The 13,683-nt window shown below is 38.5% G+C and overlaps 1 protein-coding gene across 1 annotated transcript in view; it reads right to left on the reverse strand.

Annotated features, from left to right (window-relative positions):
• The window catches only part of LOC126271943 (peptide chain release factor 1-like, mitochondrial), a 57,362-nt gene that overhangs the window by 26,303 nt on the left and 17,376 nt on the right, over positions 1-13,683 (reverse strand). Inside the window, exon 4 of the mRNA XM_049974370.1 lies at positions 10,326-10,489. Coding sequence (XP_049830327.1) covers positions 10,326-10,489 — 164 coding nt within the window. The remainder of the gene's footprint in view (positions 1-10,325; positions 10,490-13,683) is intronic.

Here is a 13,683-nt window from a genome sequence, read left to right on the forward strand (position 1 = left end):
GGCATGCTGAGGTTTCCTAAGGAAACATATAGAAAGTCAAAAAAATATTGATGCAGACACAATGGTGGAAATGATCTTTGGTTTTTCTATATTTTGTACTGTGGTGTAAAAGTGGCACTTTCACTGACTGATTTCAAACATAAAACTACATCTGGTCTACTCACACTTGGAAAGCAAATGTTCAAAAAATGGGGAAGACACAAAAAGAATCAAAATTCTCCTCTTTCAGTCCCTAGGAAAAGAAAGACAGTGTTTTTGGTAGATGTAAGTTTTCAGAACACAGTATCTTACTGGTGAACATTTGTCTATTCAAGATGCACATGTGAACTTTTCTCATCTACAAAGTTTGAATTCAGACCCCATTCAAAATGTTCAGAAGGCAATATTTTTTGTATGTAAAGGAAAAAAAAAACTGTTTTCATAAGTTCTCCCAGGAGGAATAATTCTATCAGTATTATTCTTTTGGGACTTCTCCATTCCTTAATATACTTCACCTGTCTTATCCCATGAAGATCTACAAGTCCTCTGAACATTTTATGCATTTCAATGACTTTGAATTAATAGTAAATTATTTTATTTCAAAAATGATACAATGAGTGTTCACCAAGTATTAAGTAAAAATTTTGAGCCCTGATTTTCTATTTTTTACAATTACAGTGAATAAAGAGTTGCAGCCCTAGGCCCTTCCCAGAAACTCTCCCCTGAATCCATTTCCCTCCTCCCTTCTACAATAAATACACGTCACACCATGGTCGCCCACATGGCACTCTCCTATGCCAACTTGTTTATGGGCATCTAGAGCAAACCCTTCTAGCCCCCAAAGCCACATACCCCTGGTATGATACAGGTATATTGATTACATTTTCAATGTCTGTACTCAGGGCCCATACACTCTATCCTCATTCCTTTACTACCTCAACACCTTCTTTCCCATCCACTTCACTTGGTCCTTCTCAATCCAGCATACCACCTTCCAGGACGTTTCTTCCTTCTCTCTGATGGCTCCATCCAGAACACTGTCCACATTAAACCCTCCAAACACCAACAGCACCTGTGTTTAAACAGGTGCCATCTCTTCCACATCTCAAAATCCCCCCCATATAGCCATGCAACCAGGAGACAGCACATCTGCAGTGACAAAAACTGCCCTGCCCAGTATGCTGAAGGTCTAACAAAGGCCTGCACAGGCAGGCACTATCATGCAGACCTAATCTGCAAACAGGTTTCCTGTGCAACAAATCCACACCACCTACTCCCTCCACTACCCCTGACAACCTGCTAGAGAGGGGTACCCCCTCTGAACCCAATACTGCCCTGGACTGTAACAGCAGAATCACATCCTTTGTCATGGCTTTGACTATGTATCATCACACCCTGAAATTAGGGACATCCTACTCCTCCTAAAGTAGTGTTGCATCAACACATAACCTTCACAACATCCTAGTCCATCCCCATGTCACTCCCGATCCCAGCCCCTTGCCTCAGAGATTATTTCCCTGTGGAAGACACAAGTGAAAGACCTGGCTGGTCAACCTGCCCTTCACTGCCCAACCAGTCCTGTCACAGGCTTATCCTATCCCATCAGAGGCTGTGAAAGCAGCCACGTGATACACCAGCTTTGCCACAATCATGTATGACTACCAGTCAGCTATTCACCAGGATGAATGGCCAACACCAGACTGTGACCAAGAGCAAAATGTACCGCTCTGTGGCACAACATGCAGCTGAACATAACATGCCCACACCCTCCATCCAACAGTTTCCACCCTGTGTCTTATTACCTCTTCCTATTTCGTGTCCACTCACTCGCATTCCACACTGCTCTCTGCCAAAGCACCCACCAGTCTTTTTCCCTCTCTGCTCCTCACTCTCCATTTGCACTCATTCCCCCACCGCCGACCCTCCACCACAGCCTCCCGATGCTGTGCCTGACAGGCTTGTCCAGTTGCCTTCTAGTTCCTGTATACTGTGGCCGCAGATAGTGGTCATGTATATGTACATGTGTGCTGTGCCTGCTTATTTGTTTTTTTTCCTCTTTCTTTTCAGAAAAAGGCTTTGACCATTGGCTCAGCATGTAACAGTCTCTAAATTTTGGCCATCTGCAATTCAATCTGTACGGTGAGTAGCAATCTATCCTTTTCAATTGTTTTTATTCCAATGTGGAGTTTTCATTGTTTCATTCAGTCATAAAAATGTCATTCATGTTCTAATTCTGCAAAAATAAATCAATGGAGATTGTGTTTAATTATACTGGAATGTATCTCAAGTACATGTCAGTCATTGGTGGCCGTTATGGCACGACTGATTTCATGTTTTTTTTCTGTGCACTCACTGGTCTCCTGGGCTGATAAAGTAAAACTGGATACACATTTACTCGAGACTGCAGAGGTCTTACTTGTCCTTTCTTTCCCAATTAAATCTCCCGAATCGAAGTAAACAGTGCACTGAAAGTTTCTTTAAATATAGTCTTTGAGAACAAGTCTTTTTCAAATTTCATTCACCCTACATTCTGCCTCTGTACCTCAGTGCTCAGTGTGTCTGGATACTATGCCAGAACCTGCATTCAATTTGCAGGGATTTTTCCTTGGCAGGGAGACTCGGTGCACTCAACCTTATGAGGCCAACTGTGGACCTACACGACTGAGAAGTAGAGGCTCTGAGGTCGAAAAAAGCCAATCATTACTGAACAGGCAGTGTACTGACCTCGTACCCTTCCGTGTCACATCCAACTGACCCCCAGGGGTCAGTCAGTCCCAAATGGCCCACCTACGCCACCATTAGAAACTCTGCTTGCTGTTGCTTACATTCATCCAATTGACAGACTCTCCTTTTACTTAGCTGGCATTTATCATGAATCTCTCACCCAGCACGAAGACCCAAGTGACTGGAAAAAAGCATGAATCCTGTGTTTAAGAGCAAAAGGATAGACCTGCAAAATTACAGACCAATATCCTTAACATCAGTCTGCTGCAGAAACCTTGAACATATTCCCAATTCAAATATAAAAAAATTCTTGAGACAGAGCAGCTTACAACCATGAATCAGCATGGCTTTAGAAAAGATCGCTTGTGCAAAATTCAGCTTGTCCTTTTCTCTCATAATATACTGCAAACTATAGATGAAGGACAACAGGCAAGATTATATAGTTCTATATTTCTGGAAAGAGTTTTCATGGTGTCCCATTGCAGGCTGTTAAAGAAGGTACAAGCATATGGAATAAGTTCACAGGTATGTGAGTGGCTCAGAGACCTCTTAAGTAATAGAACCCAGTACGAGTCCTCGATGGCGAGTGTTCATCAGGAGAGCCTCAGGGAAATGTGATGGGGCCACTATTATTTTGTATGTACATAAATGATTTGGCAGCATGGAGGGCAGCAATCTGTGGCTGTGTGCTGATGATGCTGTGGTGTAGCTCTAAATGTAGAAAAATGTAAGTAAATGGGGATGAGAAGAAAAAACAAACCCATAATGTTCATAACAGCATTAGTAGTGTCCTGCTTGACACAGTCACGTCATTTAAATATCTGGGCATAGCATTGCAAAGCGATATGAAATGGAAAAAGCATGTGAGGATCATGATAGGAAAGGCAAATGGTTGACTTTGGTTTACTGGGGGAATTCAAGGAAAGTGCGGTTCATCAGTAAAAAGAGACCACATATACGATGCTAGCATGACTTGTTCTTGAGCACTGCTCGAGTGTTGGGCAAAAGGAAGACATCAAAGCAATTCAGAGGCAGGCTGCTAGATTTGTTACTGGTAGGGTCGAACAACATGCAAGTGTTATGGATATGCACTGAGGACTCAAATGGGAATCCCTGGAGGGAAGGCAACATTCTTTTTGAGGAAAACTATTGGGAAAATTTAGAGAACCAGCATCTGATACTGACTGCAGTACGATTTTGTTGCCTCCAGTATACACTGCGCATACAGGCCACGAAGATAAGGTACAATAAATCAGGGCTCACATGGAGGCACACAGTCTTTCTCCCTCATTCCACTTACTTTCATCATGATAATAAACCAATATAAGCAAACACAAACACGATGACTGGTCAGCAGCCATAGCACTTGTACACTAGTGTTGTTCCAGGCTTGAAAGTAGGTCCAACTTACTTATTATACATCTTATTATCATGCCACTGTAAAAGAACCTTTAAGGAATTCTGATGTTTTAACAGCCATCAATGTTCCTCTTAATCATACTTTAGCTATGTAATTTTTATTTCAAAAATCGTGTACAGTGACAGGCTCTGTAAGCCCTACTTGTAATCTGATTGTCTTGCAGTTCACAAGTAGTGTGAAAATGGATGACACTCCTTCCTGCAGTACGGAATACTATTAATGGTGAGAAACAAGTTGTTCTTAATGTTTCTCACAGGATTACAGGGAAAAATGAGTTTTGATATTTTTATAGACACACTATGTAATAAATATACAGTAGGGTAATTTAGTTAAATGCGTGGCGTAAACAACAGCATCGTAGAATGATAATCATGCTTGCTGGTAGACGGCGGATGGAAACTCATAGTAGTCTGTAATTCTTTTTTTCCTTCATTTTGAATACCTAAATCATTTAAATATGAAATTCATTAAATATATGTTAATTAATTCATAGTTAACCATAATTTTTCATGAAAATGCATGACTTATAGTTTCTAATTACATATCACATGCGAAATTCTAGTTTTTATCGCAAATATACATTCTTAATTACTGATATTTTGTAGGAGATTGTGGAAATTAAGAAAACATTACACAATTAAATTTTTTGGAGAAAAATGAAAAACCAAATACTCTTTATTTGAATATCCTTTGTTTTGTAGGACAGATGTGGTCTCTCATGAGCCAGAGCGATAAGCGTCATAGAAACATGGAAAACAATAATTTTCATGGCATCAAGCACACTGTACAAATGCTGCATTTTTACAGCTGTCACCATAACACTGCAATCTGTAACCAACAGAATTGATCTGGAGCCAAGTTAAGGGATTTGTCGCAAGAAATAACAAGACATTTAAGCTGCCACTGGAACTAATGCACAAAGCTTTGTGACACGTCACTGTAGAATGATGGAGAAATGCAGAACAGCACGCCATAAAAGAGGAGGAGCAAAGATTTTTTGGTGGCTTGGAAGTCTGTAGATTATTGCCTCATTATCAATATAACTTTTTAATTACAATACAGTGTTAGTTAAGATGGAGAGCATGTTATGTTTTCCATCCCAGCCATATATTATTTCCTTATGTTTAAATATTAAATGACATTCAAAGCTACATTGTTTCTCTGCTCTTATCTTTTTATTTCTTAACTGCAATTGTTCACATCACTATTGTTAGTTGGACCACTTGCCTGGCCAGTGCTGTCCAATTAAATGCAACAGTAAAGCTGCTGTTCCGTATCATTGCTAAGTCAATGTTTGTGTAACGCACAACATAAAACTTAACTTCATTATCATACTTGACCGCACTCAAGACGGCTTGGCTTCCAGTCCATGTGTAATCCAATGAGGTTCCAGCAAATGCAGAAGACTACATAGTGTAATGGTTATATTAGTCTTACAATGAATGGAGTATATTTGAGGGTGTTTATTATTATGTTTTATTTGGGAAGCGTCATTGAACAGTTCATCAAGTCTTCAAAACATTGTTTTGTTACACAGTGTTGTAGTTTCCTTCAAGACTTACTTTCCTTGTATCATTATTTTTTTCCTCCTCTGTTGTGAGTTTTTGAAAGAGACTACTGCTGTCTCTGAGGATCCTAAGGTCAGTCACAATGTTGGGTGGGAAGTGGTTTCCTTGTATAAGGTGATCTGCAGAAGTGGATTGTGTTTTGAAATTTCTGCGTGTTTGGCCTCTATAGACAGATTGGCGTGAGCTACAGGTCAACTTACAGATTGCATCTTTGGAGAACTTGTCTCTGGAGGTATTCTTAGTCTTTAAATTATCCTGCACTGTGTTGTTTGTGTGAAATGATATTTGTAATCTCATACCTCCAGGATGTTCTCCATCCTAAGGGTGTTTTTGTTTCTGTATGCTAGTACGTGCCATGCTGTATTCTTTACAAGGTGTTCCTGGTTCATCATCCTTCACAAGTGTTTGTGTTTCTGGTTCACTGTTGTGGCTGGTGATTTGTTCACAGTTCGTTCATTTATAATTTCCTTTTTTATTCTGTTGTTCATTTTATTTATTATTTGTGTGTTGTGCCCATTCTAACTGGTTATCTGGTGCATTGTGTTTAGTTTCTGTGGGTAGTCAAGTTTGTCCAGTGGAGCTCTGTTGAGCCTGTGTAACGTGTGTCTGAAACCTGACAGTGCTTGGGTGTAATTGGTGCAGCTGTGGATGGTTGTACTCGTGGCAGCAGGTTTTCTAATTACTCTAAAATTATGTGTGTAGTTGATTCTGTAGATAGCGATGTCTAAAAGTTAAGTTTCACGTCTGCTTGTCTCAACAATGAATTTAATGTTTGGATGGACTGTGTTTATATCACTGTGTAGTTGTTTTTCAGGTTGTCTGTTTCATCTATCTAGCAAATGATGTCATCCATGTAGTGGTACCAGTACAAAGTCTTGTATTTTTTTGTATGTATAATTTTACTGAATATTTCGTTTTCAATGAGGTTCAGAAACAAGTAGACCACTAACCAATGAGTCCACTTTGTAGGCCATCTTTTTGTAGAGAAAATTCCTTAATAAAAGCAAAGTAGCTCTCTTCTGTTATAATCTTTAGGATCGCTTCAGCTTCATCTATGTGTGCACTTGTTGTATTTCCTTGTTTCTGCAGTTGTTCTTTAATAATGCTGATTGTTTCTCCTACCAGCACATTTGTGTACATGGCTGTGATGTCAAATGATATTAGATTTGCTGCTGATGGTGTATTTACATCTTTTATCTTTTCTTTCAGTTTGTTGCTGTTTTGTATGTTGTTATTGTTTGTGAAAGTGTACAATTCCTGTAGTATTGTACATGTGTGTCTACCTCGGTGGTAAGATGGTGTATTTTTGAAGTTAATTACTGGTCTAATTGGACAGTTATGCATATGTATTTTGGTAAGTTGTTCAAGTTGGGTGCTTTGGGTTTCTTGTGTGTCACATAATTGGTTCGAGGTTTCGTGATGGTAGTTTTGAAGATTTTTAGAAGTTTGTAGATGTTTCTTCAGTAAACTGTGCAGGTTGGGTGCTTTGGGTTCCTTTTGTGTCATCTAATTGGTCCGAGCTCCTGTTATGGTAATTTTGAGGGTTTTTAGAAGTTCATGGTATCTCATGGTGGGATCACTGATTAACTTAATGATGTTGTTCTCTTCTACAAATTCTTCTATTTTTTATGTATTCTGCCTCATTCATAAGGACCAGGGTATTCTGATTGTCTGCCTTGAGGATGACTGTATTATGTTCTTGTAGTATTTTTTGTTTAGTTTTCTTGATGTGTTTTGTTCTGTTGTTTCAGTTTTTGAGATGACATGGGTCTTATTCTCCTGTTGCCGCTTCAGCTACCAGTTCCCTTGTCAACTTGGCATTGAATTTTGGGTTATCCAATTTTTCTTCTTGTTTTCTTGTGTATTCTGTTTCCATTATTTTGTATGACATTTTTGTGTTTATGCTGTGTTTGGGTCCATTTTCAAGTAATTCTCTTTTTTGGTTTGTTCATTCCGTACCAGTTAAATTGAGAAGTCTGTCATGGAACTTGAGCTGGGCACCCAATCTATCTTCTTTATTCATTGGTGTGGTGGATTTTATGAAGTGTTTCAGTTTTCTGTTTTGTGTCTCTTTCTTCCTTTCCATTAATGTTTCTGTATACAACTTGATTCCTTGTGTGATATCATCTAAATGGGCTGATGCTTTTATGAGATTAGGCAATTCAAAGTGTGTTTTATATTACTGAACACAGAGCTGCTGTTTTCTGTTTTAACGCACAGGAAATGAATTTATTCTTCTAACCAAAAAGTTTCTGCTTTTGTTTTGGCTACTTGTGCTGCAGGTGACCTGCTGTTTATATTGACTTTTACAAAACCAGGAATTATATTATTATTCACAAAGATTTAAAAAAATTGATTTTGTGGATAGCTCTGTGCAACTATACTATTCTATGTTTGAAACTGTTGTAAAGCTTCATGGGAAATGCTTGGCATGACTTTAATGTAATCATCTTGCTTAGATTAGAAGCTTCTCTTGACATTTTGTCATGGTTTTGTATTTGCAATTTAAAATTTCTCTTTTTTTACCGGCCTTATGCAAAACACTATTTATTTCTTTTTATTCACTCAGACATGTTTTGACACCTACATGTCATCTTCTGTGGGTCAAATTAATTTCTGTAAAGCACAATACAAAGTTTATAATTGTTTATCTACTGTAGGCCTAAAAACCGTAACATTTGCATTTTGTTTGGTTTGTTTTGACTGCTTACCTGAAAATTACTTAGCTTGTGAAAATAGATTTTTACAGATTAGTTTTTGTGCCCTTTTTTGTGATTTTGGATGTCATCTGCAAAGTAGTCGTGAAAAAATACACAACAGGATGGAAAATATATGTACAGTAACATACAAAATTAATACAAAGTACTTCCTTTTGTGTCATCTAATTGGTCCGAGCACCTGTTATGGTAATTTTGAGGGTTTTTAGAAGTTGCTGAAAGCAAAGCAGAAATTGTTTGTTTAACTATCTGCTAAAAAAACAGCAGCTCAATGTTTACCTGTAGTTATATAAAACAAACCTTGAATTAGTTACTCTCATAAAAACATCAGTCCATTTCAGTTATATCATACAAGGAATCAAGTTATACACAGAAAAACTAGTGGGGGGAAAAAAACCAACAACAGAATCACCTCATGAAATTCACCACACCAAGGAACAAAGACGACAGAATAGCTGTCCAACAAAACAACACACTACAGAAAAATCAAGAACACTTCCACAGACACATTCTCTGCAGCTGGATTCTAAGTTAACCTGTAGTTCTCTCTCTCTCTCACACACACACACACACAGACACACACACACACACACACACACACACACACACACACACACACACACACACACACACACAATCTACATAGGCCAAACACGCAGAAATTTCAAAACGAGATATTCTAAAGACCTCAGAGCTTTAAAAAGTGACGCAGTGACACACGAAAAGTAAGTCTTGAATGAAACTACAACACTGTTTGAACACTTGAAATTTCCCACATAGAATATAATAATCGAACACCCTTAAATATCCAAAAACATCTGTTTTCTCTACCCCCCCCACCCTCTCCATCTCATTGGGCAACCCCCCCCCCCCCCCACCACGCATGCGCATGCACGCACGCGCGCGCACACGCCCACATACACATTCTCTGCCAGCAGATACACCACACCAGTCCTCATTAAGCAGACAAAATCCGTACCACACTGAACATAAGGCAATTGATGAACAAGTGAGCAGCAACAACATTGCACCTCTCAATGAGCCTGTCACCTCAAATCACCTTCTACAGAAAATATATGTGAAGCAAAGGTGAAAGTGACATTATATATTTAAAAAATGGTGCTAAAACAGTGTACTCAGCAGCAGCAGAAAGAGATATTCACTAGAGATACACAACAGGACAGAAAATGTTAAGTACAGAAACATACACAACCACTACCCATGAAAAAGTGCTTTAAAAAAAGACAAAATTCTTCATGACTACTTTGTAGGTGACATGCTGTAGGAACAAACAAAGGGGGCACAAAAAGTTATCTGTAAACATGTATTTTCACTAGCAATGTAATATTCAGGTGACAATTGAAATAAACCAAACAAAATGCTTATGTTTAAATTTTTATGCTAAAATAGAATTACCAAACATTAATGTAGGCAAGATTGTGTTCCACCAGAGGGACACAATGACTAAGGAAAAAGAGGCAGGGCAAAATGTTGGTTGACTTTGCCAAGACGGAAATTAAATGATGAGGAGAAAATCAGCAAAATAGAAACATACGGTCACAAATTGTTGAGGAAATCAATGCCCGTGATGGAGTGTACTGCTGAAGGAGGCATGTGCACAACCCCCCTCCCCCCTCCTCCCAACTCCACATAATACGTTTCAGTGATGTGATCCCTGGCCTCCCCCCCCCCCCCCCCTTTTATTGAGCAAACACATAAAGTGACATCACTCTGCCCAGAACTTCAGTTGACCTTCTGGAAAATAAAATGTAAGTACATAAAGTAATTCTATTTTGTTCCTAATTTATTCTGAAATCACAAGGCACTATACAAAGATATTTATTAGTGAGTAATCCTTTTGTAACATGCAATACATACAAGGAGATGGAGCTAAATTGTCAACATGAACAAACGTACCTCTGATGGCTGAGGCATTACAGCAACTGCTACTGTGCTTGTGTGTATACGTCCTGCCTTCTCAGTGGTCGGAATACGCTGAACGCGATGTACACCAGCCTCATGGCGTAAGAGAGAATATGCACCTGCACCCTGGACAAGGAGACTCGCATGTCGCACTCCACCTACACAGTCAACGGAATGCAGTGTTTTGTACGGACAGAACCTAATATGTTAAACTGAACATGTGGAAGTTACTACTTTGACTATCTTCAAATCTGGAAGTTCACCACAGAGCACTTTCCTTGTAAAATCAGCACAAACAACCAACTGCTTAAAATCTATCGTTTATGGGGGTCTAGTTCAGTTCAGTACACCAAGTTTGCTGATTTCTAATGCAGATTATTTCCTTACTCTGTACAATCAGATCACTACAGCAGAACTAACTTGTAACTATTCCACTGGCAACATAAAAACCTCAAACATAGGAAATACTTTGAAAACTCTACAGTAGCACTTTTCTGATGGCAAAATAATGTCCATCTCACTGAAACCATTAACCAGCATTTTTTCTTGGGCTACGGTTTTCTTAAATCATATACAGAAATGAAAATATCTTCCCAAATGTCTCAGGACAGCATGATTACAGCTATATTAGTTGTATCTTATGAATTATATATTTGTTATAATACATTTTAATGTTTAGTTCAATATATCATTGTTTGAGTTTGTCATGATCAGGCCTGAATTGAAACCCAAAGACAGTTTATACAGTTTCAAAATATAATACAACATGGATGGATAAAAAATCTACTCGCCATGTGGCAGCAGGAAACAACTTTTCAATAACTTTCTCCATTGCATAACCTGACCGGACCTTTTCCTTCATACCTCTTCATTTACCTTCAACCCTTCTGCCAGTAGAAGAAGCCACAGGTTCTGAAAGCTTGCACATTTCCAAATCTTTTACATGTTCTCTCTTGACACCACTTGGTGAGTAGGCTTTTTATCTATCCATACTATATTGCAGTTTATATAAAAATACAACTTACTTAATTAATCAATATGAACAACAATACTACAGAATCAAAAGTGTAAACTGTTTTGTGCACAGGGATTTTGAGGTAGCAAGGCAAGGTTGGAGGGCAGATAGTGAAGTACAATGAAAGACTTGTTACTGTTACATTGATTACCAGTTAGTGGTAACTGTATAGCATCCCTTATTGTGTGTGTGAAACTTATCAGTTGCTATTTTAATATTACAAAGAGACAGAAAGGCTGCCCAGTACTTTACTATGGGAGGTGAAACTCCAAATAAAGCTAATAGAAACAGTTTAAAAAATTTATTAATATTTCACACTTTCAGAACTACATGTGCCATCAATGGGGATGAAATGAGATCAACGGGGAAGACTGGAAAAAGCGGAGACGGGCAAACTTTTTCTATTTAAGATTTTGTTTTTATTACATTTTCTGCTGCTAATACCACAATGCTGTGCAACACCGCATCGTATCACTGTTCACCTGAGCAGAGTTTAAGGAATTACATTGTACACATCTGCATCTATAGCACACATTGCAAACCACTGTTAATTGCAAGACTGAGGATACTTGCCATTATATCATGTATAAGGCTTTCATCTCATTTCATTCACATATGGCAAAACACAACACACAGTGAAAAAATTGAAGTTCATTGTTGTTTTGCTGATTCACATAACTAAATGTCAGATTTAAATCAAATCTGCTGTTTAATGACTGCAGTAACTGAGGTTTCAGCAGCCTGAGAAACAACCAGGAGAAGCTTTTGAGGTATGTTTATTTTTCTACGAAAACTTATCTATTTTAATTTACAATTTTAAAAGAATTGTTTGTCCTTTATAATTTAATAGCTGTCTGTTGGTCTGGTCTAGTGGTGGAGAGATTAATCAATTATTAAGTTTCAACACTCATACAGTCACCTGTAAATGTACAGGTATTACCCAGAAAAATGAACTGAAGATGTCACTAGGGTGGCAGAACTGTTGTGCTTATGCCTGAGAATCAGTGTGGCGATGTAATAACTCCATACACTCCAGTAGTCTTACAAGTGGAATAAGTCACACACTACTTGTCCCTAGGTGCTATTAAATGAAGTGCCTGTTCAGAAAAAGAACAAAAACAGGATGTGTGTGAAATGAATGTTGGCAGAAGCAGATCATTCTGCAGTCATCTGCAAATGCCTACACACTGTATTTTCACAATAGTGTTTTGCAGAAAGATCCTCATCTTACCTACAAGGATTCCCATTTGAGTTCACTAAACAGCTCTGCAGTACTAGCATGCTGGCTGAATCTACTGGTAACAAATGTAGTAAGCAGCCTCTGACATGCTATAATGTCTTTCTTTATTCCGACCTGGAGAGGATCCCAAGCACTCAAGCAGTACTCAAGAATGAGTTGCACTAGTGTTCCATGTATGGTCTCCTTTACAAATGATCCACACTTTCCTAAATTTTCTTAATAAACCAAAGTCGACCATTTGCCTTTCCCACTGCCATCCTTATGTGTTCTTTCCATTTCATATCACTTTGCAATGGTATGCCTAGATATTTAATCAACGAGACTGTGTCAAGCAACAAACTGCTAATGCTGTATTCAAACATTCTGGGATTGCTGTTTTAACTCATCTGCATTACCTTACATTTTTCTACATTTAGAGCAACCTGCCATTCATCATACCAAACAGAAATGTTGTCTAAGTCATCTTGTATCATTCTACAGTCACTCAATGATGGCACCTCCCCATACACCATAGCATCATCAGCAAACAGCCGCAGATTGCTGCCAACACTGTCTGTCTGGTCGTTCATGTATCTTCCTCAGCTGCCTCTGTCAATTGGTCATGAGCTGTTGCAATCTCAAAATTAAAGTAGACGCTTAGTTTAAATTCAAGCTGAAAGATTTCATTTCAGTTTTCTTGCCCGTCAAAGTGTGTCCTGTCCAGTAGTAATCACATACTATTCTGATGTGATATGTGGCTATTGCACAGTCAACCAATGTTAACTAATGTCACAATAGTGATGGCAGACTGGCATCATGGTGTAACAGTTAATATTTTCTGATAGTGACACAGAGGTCACGGGTTCTATTCCTGGCAATCACCTCACATTTTCTCTGGTGGAAATATATGGAGCAAGATTCATGCAAGGCCAAATAAGAAGCCATTCAAATACAAAGAAAAATTGATGCTCAAGTTGCTGAAGTGGCATCACATCAAAAGACTTACAGTAGGCTGAGTGAGACACATTTTATTTGTTGGCAGCAGAAGCATCAGCTGTTATAGTTTTCAGCTTCGTAAGTGAGCTGCTTGGTGAGTACAACAAAGGACCTTATTCTTT

The sequence above is a fragment of the Schistocerca gregaria genome, chromosome 5 (genome assembly GCF_023897955.1).
Source record: "Schistocerca gregaria isolate iqSchGreg1 chromosome 5, iqSchGreg1.2, whole genome shotgun sequence".
NCBI lineage: Eukaryota > Metazoa > Arthropoda > Insecta > Orthoptera > Acrididae > Schistocerca > Schistocerca gregaria.